Source organism: Patagioenas fasciata, chromosome 6, assembly GCF_037038585.1.
Source record: "Patagioenas fasciata isolate bPatFas1 chromosome 6, bPatFas1.hap1, whole genome shotgun sequence".
In the NCBI taxonomy this organism is placed as follows: Eukaryota; Metazoa; Chordata; class Aves; order Columbiformes; family Columbidae; genus Patagioenas; species Patagioenas fasciata.
The window spans coordinates 34183652-34201359 of NC_092525.1; the positions used below are offsets into that span (position 1 = coordinate 34183652).

Here is a 17708-nt window from a genome sequence, read left to right on the forward strand (position 1 = left end):
GCAGGCAGTTCTGCACACTCTTGCTAAAACTGTGAATCATCCATTGTTGGCTGATTGCACTCTAGTTGCTAAGAGATCTGTCAAGTGCATACTGAGGCTTAATTCTACATTTGCTCTAAGAAGGGCTAAATGTATTAAATTGGAACATGTCACATCCTTCCTAAACAAGTAATTAAGGCACTGTTATGAGCCTGTCTGATGGAGAGAAAAAAAGGAGCTGGGAACAGCTGGAGGATTTAACATGGGCCGATGTTGGTCTCCTCTGTCTGGGAACACTAGACTTATTGCATGTTGGATTTTCACAACCTGATGCATAGTGGAAAGAGAAAGGGGAGGGAGACATTAAAAAAATAGAATTTGCAAAAGGGCTTGTTTTTCAGTGTCCTTATATAAACCTCTTAAAATGATCTAATGCTATTTCACAAAGTGTAATTTTTAGTAATGGAAAGACAATACGTCAGTGTTTCCCAAGCTGCTTTGCCCTCCGCCCCCTCCCAAGTGAACTCTGCTGCTCACGCTGCTCCTCCCCAGTTATCCCATCGCTTGGATGTGCTGCAATATGGATTGCAGATGCTGTGTGCTTTCATTCAAGATCGTGCTGCTTTATGTTCCTGTTTGCTAAGTACACCAGCAGAAGTGGCAAGTAAGTGGCACTGTAAGGTATCTTCAACCACCTTCTCTGTGCTAAATAGCCACAGGCTTTTCCAGGGAGACCTTTTACTACCACAAGGAGAAAATTGATCCGTTTGTCGACAGTAAACTGAGTACGTCATCTGTTTCTGTGAGCATACTCCTGCCTGTGTGGGGATGTGGGCAGCAAGTAAAAAAAATACAGTAAAAGATAAAAGTTCTTTAGTCAAGATTTTTCAGACTCATCTGTTCCTAAAATTACATCATTTGCACTGGCATTAGCCACTGTCTGAAAGTGCCTTAGTTTCTCATCGGGCTCTGTATCATCATCTTCACTGAACAAGGAAGAAAAGTAGTGAAGTTGCGGTTTGTCCGTCAGTGGTTCCTGGTGCCTGGACTAGCAGTAGGCTCCTGGCTTCAGCCTTTTACTCCTCATCTTCTCCCAGACCCATGCTGTCCACATTGGGGTGGACTGCTCGCTGTGAGCCGTGGGTGCCCTCCGCTGGGGCTGCAAAGAAGGGAAAGAGTCTAGCACAGTCCTTGCTAAGTTATCTAAATGATCTTCCTTTTAAAAAAAACATTATTCCAGCATTGACCATGGTTCCTGGTTTGAATTCAACTTCTATGTGCTGTATCTTTTCAGAGCCTGTTACTGAGTGTCTATTCCTTGCATAGGCCTTTGAAGACATGATTGAAGGTCTTTATAATCCTCTTTGATCAGTGAAACAGACTGAGGTCCATTAATGCTGCTTTGATTGAAGTTTAGGAAACGATGCCTTCCTCCTGATGGCTCCTCTTCGAACCCTTCCTGACCCTTGGATGTTCTCTATGCAGTGGATGTTGTACTGGAGCACAGCTGTGGCAATGGTGCATGCCGGCACACTGCATCTCTCAGCCCTACGTGGACTTCCCCTGTTTGCCCATCCGAAGGTCTCTTCAGTTGTGGGATTGTGATTACAGCTCGTGTGCAGATGATCTTTTGTGATGGGTCTGTTTACAAAACTAAACAGATGGCCCATCCTTTGGCTCTGGCCTGTGGTCCTCATGCCACCACGCAGCCTTTGTGGTGGCCATATGGCCATGCGTGTTGGTTGCTTATACCTCGTGTGCTGCCCTCCCTGCCCATGACCTGCTGTGCTCAGGGTTTAACCCCTGGCTGCTGAGCAGTGGTAACCATGTGCTCTTAGGCTCTTTCTGTGAAGCTGGAGTGACCTCAAACTGGTGGGTTTCTGCTTGAAACACACCTATTTTGCAATGATTTCCATTTGCAACAAATCTTGAGATGTGTACAAACATTTGAATACCAGCAGCAGTATCCGCTTGTATACATTTTAACCTGGTACCTCAGTGCTATCACTTCCGTCGACTGGGGTTATACTTTCATCCAAAGCTGTATTATACTGGACACGATTGACTTTGTGTAAGCGCATGCTGATTGGTATTAATTATTGGATTGTTCAATTCCTTATTACTTTCTTGTCATTTTGTAAATTTTTCTGGCATCCCTGTTAGGTTGTGAAGGATTATGGGCGCTACAAAACTCTTCCTTGGGTGGAAATCATCCTGACTTGCTGGTTTAGAGCTGCTTTTTAATAACTGCTGCTTTAGGTCCTCCCATGTTAGGGCTGGGATGAAAATTTCTCTCTGTAATAAAATCTGCATATTTCAGTGGCTTTTTCCTGATGCAGAGCAGAAATATTTGTTTAGCACTTTTACCTTTTTGTAGTGAATATTGAAAGTTTCGCCCTTTCCAGGTAGCAATAAATCACCATTACTGTTGCTATTCCTGTTGTTTGTAATGTAAGCAAAGGAGAAATAGAAAGGCCTCTGTGAATTTTGATTCTGCTATTGAGAGATTTTTCACTAGGTTCTTCTGCTTTTATAAGTTCTCTTAATTTCTGACATATTGTGCTAAAACTTACTTGTTATAATTGTTTTGGCTTTTATATCTGATTTAGTGTCCCCCCTACACCAATTAACTTATCCATTATTTTTGATCCTTATTCTACTACATCATTCTTTCTCATATGTGAGTACGGGCTTTATGGACATTTAGTGACATTTTCTTAAAACTGTTCCTGGGCATCACTCATTTTTAGCATTCAAATTAGCTGCTTACTGATTTGGCTCAACTTTTTCAGCTTTGTGAAAAGGCTTTTGAAAATTATTAATTCTGTGTGTTCACTATGTACCTGCTTTCAGTTATTAGGGACATCCATTTTGTCTATGAAATGTCACTTGTTTGGTGCATTTTAGTTTCACCACTTTATCTGTATCTGAAAGAGCATGAATTGTTATTTGTATTCTGAATAAATTACTGTACCTTTATAAATTAATATCTACTAACTGTGCATGAGGTTTTGCAGGAGCATCATCTTTCTGGCTGTTGTAATGAGTGGTCTCTGAAGGAGATGCTGTATTTCTTCTCTTGGAGCAGTCAGTATTGAAAAGACTTGGTGTATTTCAGTGCACTGGACACTTGCTTCCTGCTGTCGCCCTCTTTTCAACCTGTTACTCTGCTGAACTAGAGGATGAATGTGGAACAGGCCAAACACATTATATTCCTTTTGCTCTGCTCTTGCAGACCGTATTCATTTCTGCAGCTTCTCTTTACTGTTGAGTAGCTACAGTTATAACTTCATCACTAGCCAGAACAGGTAGGAAAACAGATGTTCTGCCTTTCCCCCTCAGCACTTACCAAGTGTAGAACATCAAAAGCATTCAGCAGTAGATAGACACAAGTTTTAAAGACAGCAATAACATCTACAAAGAATATAGTAGTTACTTTTTCCACAGCTTTCCACTTAATTGCTTGGCCCACAGATCTGTAATCATGCGCAGTGTGGAGTTAACACCAGCCAGCAGATAACTCTTCCTACTGAAGAAGGTAAAAAACTTGCTATACGGTATATGCTTGTCTGTGGTCTTTTGAAGTGTAAGCCAGTGATCATGAGGAGTGAATGAGGAGCTCTTCAGCTGTCTTCCTTACATGGGTCTTTGTGACTAGCAAGTTTTAGGGCATCTTCATTTTTTTCCAGGATGCCTGCAGGAGAGGTAATAAGGGCTTGATGCTGCAGTCAAGGGCAGTCATTCTTGGGCCAGGTGCTCGTGGCAGTTTGCCCCATGCTTGCCACGTGGTGCTGGCATCATTACCTTCCTCCCAGGCTGGATGACATGGCATGCCCACAGCTGAGACCTCTTGGTAGGGCTGGGGCTTTCTTGGCTGGGACTGGGGTCCTTGGGGAGGCTCAGCCACCCTGTGCAGCAGTGACGTTCTCCTTGGTGGGGCAGGAGCTGCCAGCAGCCAAACTCCAAAACAGCTGCCCAGGGAACTCAGAGTTCAGCTCCTCAATGGCAGGAGTGCATTAAGTAATTTTCATTTAACTTTTCCACAAATGAACCCCACTCCAGTTCAAGGCTTGCCTTTTGTTCGCAGGAGGTTCTGCAGGTACCCTGGGCTCTGGCATCATCTTTGTCTGGGGATTGCTGCAGTTACAAGCTGTCAGGTTACTTCTACACCTCTGATGGTGTTGATAGCATTTGGTGAGGTAATAGTTTCCATTATAAAATAGAAATTTCAGTGTTTCCTTTTATTTCTGTATGGCAGTGAAGTTACGTAGTAGTGCATAGAGAAAGGAAAAGCCATTAAGCTGGCTATAAAGTAATGCTGGAGTCTGCTGTATCATCGACTCGGCTGTTTTTCCATCCTCCCTATTCCCACATGAGTCTGGAAACAGGCTGCTGTTGCTTTGTGTCAGTCAGTCATGCTGCTGCTGTTTGCTCTGTGTCGTGGTGGATTTGGGCCAGGCTTCTGTCAGGCAGGTATCACCCCAAATGTGTGACCTCTTGGGAGGATCATGGCTTCACCACGTCCCCCAGAGTGGTGCCTCGTGCACGTGGAGCTGGCGGCGGGCGGGAGGGCAGAGCTTGGGTGCTCGGGTACGTAACCCCCCGGGAGCATCGCTGCTGCTCTGTGAAGGGCACTGGCTTGGATGCAGTGAAACACGGGCACGTGCTGCCTCAAATACAGGAGATGTAATTAGGAAATGTAGGTCATTAAATTCAATTGGCCCAGTACAGTGCAACTGGGAAGAGTTCTTACAGGATTTACTCCTCCTTCAGAGCAGCTCTTATCGAAAAGTACCTTAAGTGAAACTCTAATTTCTAAGGTGTGTTTAAAAGCCTGCAGAGAGATATTTCCCTTCCCAAAGTAATTGTTTGCAAGACAAAGTAATCAGATATCAAAGAATCTGTGGCGTGGTGCCCCATGGGTGGGATTGCTGAGCGAAGCAGAGGCTCAGTTTGCAAACGTGCATCTTATTGAAGGAGCATGATTGGGTTCAGAGTCTCACACCTAAAGCATCTTTCTACTAGAACAGCTTTAATTAAATAGAATCTTTGAACAGTTACTTTTTACTTAGCTGTTCTTTTGCTTTTCATTTTTCCCTCTGTCCCTGTGTATTACAAATAAGCATGTTGCTTTCCTTTTGTTTACTTCCATTTGTATTTTATGCCTGTGCAGTGGAAGAAGTTTATGCAATAGCAAAGCGCAGTACTAATCAACTTGCCTTAAAGGAGTTCCTTGGCTTGTACCTCATTAATATTTGTTGCATAGATAGGGCTTTGTAGATCAGAGTTCGTATGTGTGCCGTTTTTTTTCCTGCATGAAACATCACTGTATGAAAGGCAGGTGGCTATTTCTTTTTTCCAAGCATTTAGATGTCTTGCATAAGCAAGAAATTAACAATTTTTCAGGACTTTTGGTGATGTATCATCTATATTTGAAGTTGGTGCTCGATCTCGGGGTGGATGAGTGCCTTTGACAGCAGTTCTGACAGTGAGGTTTTAGAGCAGCTTTGGGAAGGTTCCTGTGCTCCTTCTTCCAGGCCAAGGCCATGTTTCTGTGTCTTGGTGGGTTGTTGTCCCCTCTTGAGTAGTCGGACTCAATGCCATCATGCAGGAGGTTTAATCACCATAATCTTCCTGTTCTATAACTCTCTGGTCTTGTGGCTTTACTGAACAACACTGTCCAGAGCCCCCGAGATGTAAGTGAGGGGAGGCAGGGAGTGAGCAGGCTGGTTTAAAAGTAGGAGCCATTTTTTGTTAGGATCATGTTAATGTAACATACGTTACAATGACGGTAGTCTCCCTACAGTTATCGATTCTTTTAAATAAAATATTGCCTGTGAGTTTCATGCCTTAAAAATACAAAAGGCAAGAAGAGAGCTTGTAGTGTAATCCTTCTGTCACTAGAGGCGCGGGAGGGCGAGGGATGTCCTGGCAAAGCAGCCCAAGGGGCAGCATCATCCCTCTCTGCATGTGCAGGGTGTGCAGAGAGCGTCTGGGGGGACAGAGGCTCTTCTCAGCCTGGCGATGTGGGCAGCCGCCCCAACACTTGGTGAGCTTGCAGGGCGCTGCATGCACAAAAGTTTCTACCTCTTAAAAGGTGTGGTTATAGAGAGACTGCACCAACTACTGTATCTTGCTTGTGTTCTTCATGTTTTTGTGCTTGCTGCTTTATTATCATTTCCCCCTTATGACTGTAAGCCTCAAATGGGAAGCCAGTGCAGAAGCAGGACTTGCAAAGCTGGTGCTTTCTTCACATTTATCAGTTTGAGTTTAAGGAACCCATCCAGAGATGGATAACTGCACATATTACTCATATTACTGCATATTTTTCTTTAAAACTTAAGAATTTGTTAAAACTTGTCAGTATAGTATAAGGCTGCTGAAGGGTATTTTCAGGTTGAAATGTTGCACCTAGCACTGTGATGACCAATTTGTTCAATAGATGACTCCCAGTTTTATTTGTATAGAGATGTGTTTTTGACTGCTTAAAACTGTTAGGATTTTAATCCCATTTCATGTATACCAACAAACTTCCATAATACTACTGGGATGACACTTTTCTTACCCAGCAGTGGAAACGATACTGGAACTAGTTGGGGGACAGAAAATGGTCAGAATCTATACTTTCTGCCATTATTGTTGTTATATATGTCTAGACACTTCAGGGCACTCTTGCAGGATGTGTTAGCATAGCTAAAACAAGACAGACAAGTCAACTTCTCTGCAAGCATGAATGAAACCTATTATTAGAGGAAAAAAAAATGCTGGGTTAGTATAACCTCTGCCCGTGGGGCCCTTGTTATAAAATAACATGGGAGCAACCGGATGCTCCTCAGCAAAAGGCCAGTTATTGAGTGAATTCAGTGTGAAGAAAAATGTTCTTTTTGCCTGTGATGATGGTTGTTGCTCCTTGAGCTGGGCTGGCTCTGGGCTGGCGCCTGCTGGAGCAGTTACTTCTCCTCCCTGCCCTCGATACATGGCAATGGGGACCTGGTGGTGACTGGGTCTCGTCTATGGCTCCATACCAGGCAGATTGGATAGGACCAAATCTTCCTGATGATGATCCTCAGCTATTTGTGCAGCTGAAATCTGTAGGTTGGTTCCCATATGCCTTGGAGAGGTGATGGGAAGAGTTCAGAGTGGGGTGGGATGATGGTTCACTGCTGGGATGGAGCTGTGTGGGAGCTGCTTTTCAGCAGTATCAGGTTAGTTAATATAAAATTAGAGCTCCTAAATCCCTTTCTGAGAAGGAGACTCACATGCTTTTCAATGTTAGAAATTAGGAAATTTGGAGTCCTCTTGGCACAATGACATGTGCACTCAGCAAGATCAGAAGGCAAAAGCAGGCATGCCAGCAGCTTGACAATTAACTGCAAGGAATCTAACAAAATCCATCTTGATGCAAAACAAACTCTCTCGAAGCTTTTTGCACAAGTTTTTTATATTTATTATGGTTGATATAAATAAAATTTGGTGGAGGGAGGAGGAGATTAATGGCTGCGCTGCAAACTCAAATGAATTTTCAGACCAGAGGAAGATTGATTAGGTGCTAGGGAAGCCGGGAGGAACTCATACCATTTACCACTATGTTCAAATTGTGAGCACCCTGTTCAAGAATTTACAAAACCCCAAATATCGCTGTTGAGGTATAATTATTTTTCATGTCTTTAGTGTAGATTTTCCTTTGAAAAGAGTTCCCTACCTTAAAATAAGCAGAGTATTATCCTCGCCAAAGATCTTTCAGCCTCTTTAGAATAGGGCATTTAGATTACTGGGGACAAAGTGAGTATCTTGAATGCTCTGTGTCAAGGCATGAACAAACAGCACAGAAACAGGAGTACAGTACAGAGTGAAACCTGACAACTTGGTGTTAAAGGAAAGGAATGCTACTGTCTGGTTCGATTGTGATCAACTTATCTTCAAGTGGGTTTATTAGCAATTTAATGGAATATTGGTTATTCAAGAGCCATAATAGCCCTGGTTGAAATGTCCCTTCTGCGCGGTTTTCCCATACCCTGTGGAATGAGCAGAATGTGACAGTTGAGCTTTCAACAGGCTTCATGAATTTTAAATACTTTTCAGCTGTGAAATGGGGCACATGGCGTGTGGTCAAGGGTGGACAAGGAGCTGGCAGCCGCTGGGGGTATTATGGGATATTGAGTGTCTGGGAGATAATGAATGCTTGGCTTATCCAGGTGCATTCTTGGCCCGCTGTGCATGTCCAGGCAGAATGGAATATATTTCTCTGTCCAACACTTAACAATTGATCATTTTGTAATTGTAAGCAGAAAGTATTGAGAACGTTACTTTCTCAGCATGCCTGTGTAAGACTTAAATTTCATGTCATCGTCTTTATCTGGCAAAATCGTCACTGTTTTTCTGTAACAATGCATTCATGCAGCTTAAACTTTTCCACTAACCTGATTTTATGCTTAGTGGCTCTTAGTGAGTCTTTTATTCTGGTGACTTTAAATCTCCATCCTTTTAAACATGCTATTTTTTCCCCCCCTGTGAATTTTTTTTATACCCAGTCGAAATTATTTCCAGTTGCTGTGAGCTGAAATTTCAGCCCAACTTTTTGCAGCAAGTGAGAAGGTTGCTGGCTTCTGTTCTGTGGGGAAATAGTGTCCCTGCATTGCAAAGGTGAAGTGGTGGTTGAGAGCAAAGGGGAACCCAAGCATGGTTTACTGCTGGTGAACTGCACAGAGCTGTTCTCTTGTGCTTTGGTTCTGCTTAGCTATTAAAGCAAAATATGTTCCAGGATAGCCAGAATAATTGTGGTTTTAACTGTGTGAACCTGGAGGAGAAGGTTGCTGCTTGACCCCCCCAGGACCTGCACTGTTGGAGCTTCCCTCCTGCATGGCTGAGAAGCTTTTCTGGGCCAAGCAGCCCCAGAGGCCACCTGCCACCTTCTGATCCTCCTCTGTGTGCCAGTCCCTCTCTGTGCTGCCCCCAGTCCAGCTCTTTCCATGTTTCCCCTTCCCCATCAATCCCTAGTGATGCTGTACTCACCCTGACCTCGGGTCGCTCTCTAGGGGCAAAGGCCATTTGGCACCAGGTTCTTCAGCTCTACACACACAGTTTGTGACTATTTCAGTAGTCAGGCAGTAAGTGGGTTTGGATCCATAATTAGCAGTGTGCGTGCAATAACGAATAGGGTAATTGTGTGGCCCTTTCTGAATTGCATGGTTCATAAACTGCCAAAAGCTGTGCCGGCCTGGTGCAAGCTTTGGGTAATGGCAAAACTGTCTCAGAGCTGCAACCTGAAAGTGTCAGCGTGTGATCTTTGTATCAGGAGCAACTAACAAGTTATCTTTTCCTTGAGGACATGGCTTGGGAATATTTCAGTCTTCCTTCTTGGCGCCTCTGCGGCCTTATTTAATGAAAAATGTTTGAGGATAAGCCATGCTGCATGCAGGCTGGATGGCAGGTCTGGATGAGCAGCTGGAAGGAGCACCGCATCTGCCAACAGAGACTGGCACTGGCTGTTTGCTGGCGGGTACACGGCACGGCCGCTGGGGCACCACGAGTCTGGCAGATGCTACGGCACAACTAACCCCACTCTTTGTGTAAGGACCTGGCCTGGAGCTCTGTGTCAGCAGAGAGCAGCAGGGTGGGATCAACTGAAACCCCCAAAAAGGGTTTTCTGGGTGTTCTGATGTAACATTATGTTTTGTGTGGTGCACAGCCTAGTTTGATGAAATTGTGCTTGGGTCACTCTGAACCGAGCAGTGTGGATGTGACTTGTCTGGGTGCCTTGGGAAAAGCGCATCCACCTGCACCATTCTGATATGTCCTGCTCAGCAGCTTGCAATCTGCTGTGGGACCAGGCTGCTGCTGGTCTTCACCTCTTCTCTTCTTCCTGAAAGAGGCAGTGAGATGGACACAAAGGGCCTGAGTGGGTGGAAAAGGGGATAGATTGCCAAAGCAAACTGGTCTGTCAGCTGGCGGGGGTGGGAATGACAGGTACATGACGTTCTTACCAGGCTGTGCTGGTGGCTGTTTGTGGGACAAAGCTAATCTTACTTGTCTTGCACTTAACGTGTTCTTAAAGTTTGATCTGCATCAAATAGCAGTGCTGGAGCATCTTGTTCTTCCTTTCTGACCTCTGAAGAGCCAGGGACCTTTTTGATATTGACACTGGGAGCAGGAGTCAAACTCTGTTACAATCCACATCCCACAAAGTTCTGAGATCAATACACACAAGGGTGTATATCTGACATACTAAAAGCAAGAAAACCACCAATAATGGGCTTTTCTTCTCAAAACCCTCAAAACTCTTACAGTGCTGCTTTATTTTCTTTGAAGCCTCTGCAAGCCCAGAAGGGCAATGCTTATTGTCAAGAGGAGACAGACTTTCCTCATCTCCACACATAGCAGATTCAGACAGGCAAGAACCTGGATCATGACCAACACTGGTATCTGGTTTTGAAAAATTGAAGTCTACCATTTTCTGGCCCTGGATTTGTCCATCTCTATTTATAGCCTTCACCCAGACCCTTGCTGAAAAATGCATTGTATATTGACAGTGGTACTTTGTGAATTCAGAGCTAATGGCTCCAGAAATAGCCACCTCAGAGATATCATAGTCTAACTTCTGCATATATTAAGTCTGACATTTGCTTTGCACACCTATAAATGACAGCTTAAAACACAATGAAATGGAGATTGAAACCCAATGGTTGTGATTTACCACACCAGAGAAACTGGTGGATGTGACATTGCAGTAGACAGTGCAGTAGTGTGTCTTGGGCTGGGAGTCCTTTTTGCTGGGGCTGTGGTCGGTCTCCAGAGAACTGAGCCGTCTGCACTTAGAGCTGAGCTCTGCTGCTTTAGAAACCTCATTTAATCTCCACTTCACTGGATGGTCTTCTGCACTGTGAATCTCTCTGCATCCCTTCATTCTAAACAGGTTTGCAGACATCTTGCACTGAGAGCTCAGAGGAGAAGGTGGATGGGTAATTGCAGTCATTAGGAGATGCCTGATTTGGTACCATCCACAACTTCTGCTGAGCCCCAGCTGTGCCCCTGCCCATGGGGCATTTGGGAGCCTCACTGGCGCCTGGCCCATGGCCCCCTGCCCGGCCCTGGCACCCCGGGGAAAAGCCGCCCTACTCCAGGCAGGGGTGAGCCTGTGGCTCGCAAAATCATTTCCCTGTTTCCACTGTCCTTTGAAAAGATAATTTCCTTCTTACTGTCAATAATGTAAATCCCATAACATGGTTAGTGCACAGAAGATCAGTAAATAATTCAGGAAGCAGCCTCCGTTTAGAGTGCATCAAATACTAATATAGAGAAGGAAAAATCCCCGCACATCAGTTACAGTAATTGGTGGAAGGCACCAGTCCGGAGGGTAATGAGCTCCATTTTTAAAGCACGAGGAAATTAGATTCTTATAAATGTCAAACGTACTTATTGTCCTCTTTCCTTGAAACAGAGCTGAGCTGGCTGGAGCCCATTGTCTCTCAATCAGCTTTGCTGTGGATTAGGCACATCCCGTCTCACACCAGGAATGTGCTTATTAGAAAAAATATCGCTGCACAAAGCATACAAGCTTTAACACTCAACCGATGTACTAATGGATGCATGTACAATAAACCCCAATATCGTGTTACAAACCTTAAGCTGACCTGAGATAATATGATACAGAAATCTTAAAGGATACAGATGAGTGTTTTCTTTGTGTGGTACAATTCTGACTATCTGGGATTTTAGTTTTCAAATAAAGGAGATAAAGTGAGGGAAGGTGACTTTTCCTCTTGGCTACTTATGAAAAAAGCAAGCAGTAAGTCTTTTTCATAGTCAATATGCTTGTGATCAGCTCATGTCCAAATACTTCGTGTGTTTTACTGGTGTCTCCTGGGTAACTGTGGCTTCACAAAGGACTTTCTCCATCCACCTTTTTTCAGTTCTCTCCTGGAAAAAAAGGCAAGTGGTGGTTATTTGTTCATACATCAAAGCTAGCTCTGTGAATTAGTCTTTCATTCATTATAAACTCTCGCCAGTATGTTTTAAGGCTCCACGCTTCAGAAAAAGGGATATCAGTAGTTTGGAGAGGATAAAATGTGAAGAGGATAGAGGGCTTTGTAAAATCAAAGCCCTTCACTACATCCCTGTTTTGAACTTCTTACTTGACGATAACAATCACTTGTCCCTCCTTAGCTGGAGACTATCTTGTTTTGTCTCTGGGCTAGGAGCTCCGCTGGGGAGTGGCACAATCCTGCCTTAAGGAAGTCTTAAGGATGGAACCAAGCTCTCAATTCTGTTTTGCAACAATGAGATATAGACTCAAGCTACTTGTGTGGATTTTACCACATACTCACCCAAACTCTGATTCAGGATGCTGTTTCCAAGATGGTCGTGTGTCAAACACATACCATGGATATGCTACATTGGGGACAATACTCAGGACTGCTGCAGGATGGCTTTAAAGATGATGTGGTGGAGGTAATGCAAGTCTGTGCTATCCTCTGTGCAGGAGACTCAGTTATATGCAAGCAGATGGGCTCTTGATTTTTGGTTTTGTTTTTCTGGAATCCTGTATTTACAAGTTCTTTTTTTCTGGTTGCCATTTTAATAATGTCAAGTCTTCCCTCCGATCTTCTCTGCCTCATTTTATGCTCGGTTTTTCATTTCTGCTTCTACTGAACAAATTTCCTGGTGTTGCCCATAGAAAACAAACAGTAACTTGAGACTTCTATTTTACACAAGTGATGGATATTGAAAGATATTGCTAGCATATGTTGCCAGATGTGCTTTCCAATTAAAACTCCAGGAATTTCTACCGATTGCTTAAAAACCCTGCAAAACATTGAACCGTATACTTCAATCCATTAACACCCATCGGGGAAAAAAGATCCAACTATTTTATATGGCAGTCATTTTATTTATTTAATTTTGGTTTCATAAGTTAAAATGAGCTCAACTGTTGGGGAAAAATATCTTGATCATCTTATAAATACCTTCAAAGCCTGGAACAATCACAAAGCAAATTAAACTTATGTTCTGTGATTTTGGACAACTTTTCGTTCTGATAGCTTTTCTTAATGTCTGTGCTACAGCTGCACCAACCCCTGTAAAGTAAATAAAGAAACAATGCAAGGTATCTCTGATATAGCCTGGTGGTTAAACGGTAATCAGCAGCTGGTGATTAAAACATAGATATGACTCAACTCATATATCCAAAGTCAGCATTTACCTTCTAGTATTCTCATTAGCTAGACACTTCACTTAATTGGTGCTCTAGCACAAGTGTTATTAATTGGCCGTTCTGGCTGGAGGGTGTGAGGTGCTGTTGCCTTCATGCCTGCCTCTCCCTGGAAAGCTCTGCGGTGCCTTTGACTGCATTGGTGTCACTTCTCAGCATGGCACAACATGGTTGCAATGCTCAGGTACAGAGCAGGCTTCCCACCTGCTAAAGCCCACACCTGCCTCAGTGACTGGTGCTTGTTTGCTCTGGTCACAGGCAGATCCACCTTTGGGCTTTTGTACTCCCTAAGCACACAATCAAAAAGTGTGCTGCTTTTCTTCTCCCCTCAATAATTTGCCTCCTTCTGACCATTAAGTTTATTAAGCCATTAACAAATTTTCCAGCCAGCATGCCCAGCTTGCTTGCAATGCTTGTTGCACAGTTTCTGGCCCCGTTAGGTCTGCAGCAGCCTTGCAGCACATGAGGCACCTTCATGTCTTCTATGGAGGCTGCCCAGGTCTTACCTCTTTACTCTCTTAGATGCTCTTCCATGGTCCAGAGAAGCTTTTGCTTTCGGCTCTCCCCACAGAAAGTGGGTAGGGTGACCCTGTGCCACAGTACCATCTGCAGCTCTGCTGGTGCTCCAGGCTGGTGGAGAGGTGATATTGGGAAGGAGGACAGGAACAGTGGGTGCTCAGCAAGGGCAGCCATGGGCTCAGCTTCTTCTGTGAGGCCAGGCAGCTTCTGCCAGGAGCACCTGATCAGCTGCATGCTTCCTGAAAGGGCTTTCTCCTCTCAGCATTTTGGTCTTGGAAGCTGCTGTAGGTGGTGGTTTAACTGGAGATAGGATCACCCAGCCTGCTGTGTGGTCACCTGTTTTTTCCTGTGGTTTGGCCTTCTGCCTTAAATAACCCCATCTGATGGGTGTATTTATTTATTCCAACTGCCTGTGGCTGGTGTACTTGTGTGTCAGAGTGTCCCAGTCATGAGTTGGCTTGTCTGCTTCATGTCTGCACAAAACAGTGAACCTATGTGTTCTTGGATAGGGCAGCTTTATAATTATATAATGCCAGAACTCTATTACTCCGTATTAAGCAATTGTTTTCTTCTTTGGGGTGCTATGCTCTTAAGCACGTAGCACCTGCACAGTAAAAACCACTGGGCTTCACAGGCAAAAGAAATCATTCTGCTATCAGCGCACGGATGTTATGAAGTGTTACTGTGTTTGTACAACAGTCAGTTTTCCAGTATTAATTCAGCTGTTTCCCATTTATTTTTAAAATACCACATGGGTCTATTCCTCCTTATAAACCTAATTGTAAAGATCACTGGAGGTAGAGCGATGAGGCTAGGAAAGATGAAGCCTTAATACTAGTAAGCTTGGAGACTCTTGAGTGCTAAGTTTCAGCCTGAAGTCACTTTAGCATCAAGTGAAAGAGGAGCAAAAAGTAGTGTTAATAATTGTAAAGGACGTACTGCAGGCTCGCTCCAGTCTGCATGCCAAAGCCTTAGATGGGATTTTGTGTAGAGGGTGAGTCCCTTGGTCTTGGAAAGCTCCTGGGTACAGTTCTGTGTTGCAGCCTAACACATCAGTGTTCTCTAGGTGGCACAGAGACCTGCCTTTGTCCCCTTCAGCTTCAAACTGAGGCACTTTAACAGTGTGCTTGTCCAAGGTTTTTTCCATAAAGTGGCTGGAGAGCAAAGACACACTAGAGAGAAAGAACCACCTCCAGAAAGCAGGTCAATCCTTGGATAAGGTGATGCCCCCAATCTGTCCCCTATAGACCTGCACCACCTGGTAGCCCGTGGAGACCTGCTCCTGCCTTTTTGGCCTGGACTTCAGGGTTAATGGGATCACTCACAAATGCTATGTAGAGGAGTAATGGAAAATGAGCAGGGAAAGGGGCATTAGGTGGATCATATCTGCCCTGTCCCTTATTCCCTGAAGCCAGCACTGGTCTTGAGAAGGTGTAACAGCCAAAGCATGTGCTGCTATTGCTCTGAGGCTGCTGCAATGAGGATGAAGGACTAGTCACCATCCCTTCTCCTTTCTCTGTCATGACAGGTGTAGTCTCGCAGAACCCAAGAGCGGGGCTGCTAGAGTTGCTTCTGTTGGTATATGATGCTGGAAGATGAATACCTTGTCATCTGCCTTACCTTACTGTGTTTCTTCTAGAAATGCTAAATTCATCACATTAAATAGATAAATGACCTGTGGGATGTGCGAAAATCAGAACTGCCTGACAGGTCTTCTCTGCATCTTCCATGTTCGTTAATGCTTGCTGGATTCCTCTGGTTAACCACGGTCAGGAGGTTTCACTGAACACGAAAAATGCTGCTGTGTAGGATCAGGTTCATGGGTTTCTGTGGATGAGCTCATATTTACGTTGCCACGCTGCAAGCTGTAGTTGTAAGCTTCTGGTGAATGATGGGTTGCATGTAGGTGCTTCTTCTGGCTTCTGAGGCATCAAGGTGATGGTGCTTGAACATAGTGAGCATTAGCCCCTGTCATGGATGGCTGATGATGCAAGCTCCTATAGAAATGGACTCTGTTCCAGGCATCCTCAGCAGCTCTCGCTGGGAACGAGGAAACCTACTGAAGCTGCATTCCCCGCTCCTGTTACGATCTCCTTTCAGCAGCCCCAGGCTCACTGCCACACGTGCGACTGTCTGCAGTGAGCAGTCAGCTGTGCAGCGTACAGACACGAAAGGTCTCGTAATTCTGTAACAAGGTAGCTCAAAAATGCAAGGGGAACTAGTGCTCAGTAAAGTTGTAAATCTATAAAGAAAATGACCACTTACTGATTTGGGGATTTTTTATTTTTTTTTTCCCCCTGACTGAAGAGGGGCTTGCAGTAGAGCTGCCACCTCCATGGCTGGTAGAGCCACGTTTGTGTCTGAGCAGCACAGGAGGAGAGATCACCCCTCCGATGGTGCTTTTTCCTGTTCAGATCCGGGGGACAGGATTTGCAAGAGAGAGGCTATTACTGTGCAGACGGACTGGATTTAACATGTGTTTTGGACCCCTCGTCTGTCTCCCTGGATGCTATGTGGTTCCTGTGCAAAGGCAAGACCCCAGTCATAACTGGTCAAAAACCCTGTCCCCCCCAGACCACAGAGGCCTTTGGAGGGAGCTGGGGAACCGCAATGGGCAAGGACATAAAGGACCCTGCCATCCATCTTGCTAAAGGCATGTTAAAGGATTTTATTTTTAAAGGACTTTAATTCTTATTACTGATATATATTTCTGGTAGGTTTTTTAAGTTTTTCAATGATACAATATATTCTGAACTTTATTTTAAACAGGTTGAAGCCATGAAGAGAGCACTAGAAAGTCTCAACCTCAATATAGTAGAGATGGTAGATGAAAATGCAACCTTGGATGGTGGAGATGTCTTATTTACAGGTATAGTAGTAGTGAATTTGCTGTTTACATATTCTGACTGCCTGGAAGACTGCATGTTATCTGTCATCTGCCTAATAAAATGTTGTTCATGTGGTTTGTTAAATCAGTTGTTTACTAAATGTCACTAAGGTAGCCAAGAAATGAGTTTTCAATGCAACTCTTGATGTCCTGCCTAATACCTGAATAAATGAAGCAGCAGTACAAACAGTACAAAGAGCAGCACTGTGCATACAAATTTTATTTTAGCTTGTAAAATGCCAATAAGAAAAACGCTTTCAGTAGTCAACTGCCTGCAGTTGTTCCGTATTTCTCATTAGAAGCAACTACATTGACTAGACTCATTTTCAGGACCTGTAAAAGCTTGATGCAGATAATTGTCACTAGTTTAATGAATTAAATGCAAAAAATGCATTTTTAGTTTATGGAGGAAAGTGGTGAAGTTGCCTGCCAGATGTCATATGCTATACAATTTAAATGCATGGTTGACTTCAAAGATGGAAGATACTGCGGTTTTTATGTCATTAAACCCATTAGGTGTTTTCTCGCATGGGCTGTGCACGTGCTTGTCCCCGCCTGTGCTGAATGAGCCATTGCTCAGCATCACAGCAGACGGGCTGTTTGCCTTAGCTCTCCAAGGGGAAAGAGGGGTCTCAGAAGAGGCAGACCGGGAAGGGTGGGCTTTCCCAGACACTGCAGACCCAGCACTGGTTTTCTCTGAAGCTGGAGGATGCTGGCGGCTGCAGAGCTGCCTCTGAGACCAGAGGAAATCTCAAAGGGAGAGGGAAATGGCCAGCAAGTGCTGTGCTAATCCAGCCCAGCTGTTCTCTTTCCTGACTCAGTGACCATTGCAGAGCTTCAGAAGAAGCAGTTATTTATGCTTCTGGTGAAATGTGTCTTCTGGAAAAACATAATTGCTTTAAATCATCAGCTCGCAATTGCAGGTTACATTCTTCTATGCTGAATTTTCAGTTTTACTACTCAACTTGAGAAAAGAAGGATAGAAAATTACATCCATTGAAACATTGCTTCAGAATGTGCGTAAAGCTGAACTGTTTTTAAAATGTGTATGTTCTGATGAAGGAGCTGATGTGGTGACTTTTTTTGAATGTCTTTAAAAAATGCTGGTATTTTTTT

The 17708-nt window shown here is 44.1% G+C and overlaps 1 protein-coding gene across 2 annotated transcripts in view; it reads left to right on the plus strand.

Annotated features, from left to right (window-relative positions):
- DDAH1 (dimethylarginine dimethylaminohydrolase 1) overlaps nt 1-17708 on the plus strand; it is a 97727-nt gene that overhangs the window by 61405 nt on the left and 18614 nt on the right. For both annotated transcript variants that reach the window (XM_071810474.1, XM_065841889.2), the window contains exon 2: nt 16475-16574. In XM_071810474.1, coding sequence (XP_071666575.1) covers nt 16475-16574 — 100 coding nt within the window. The remainder of the gene's footprint in view (nt 1-16474; nt 16575-17708) is intronic.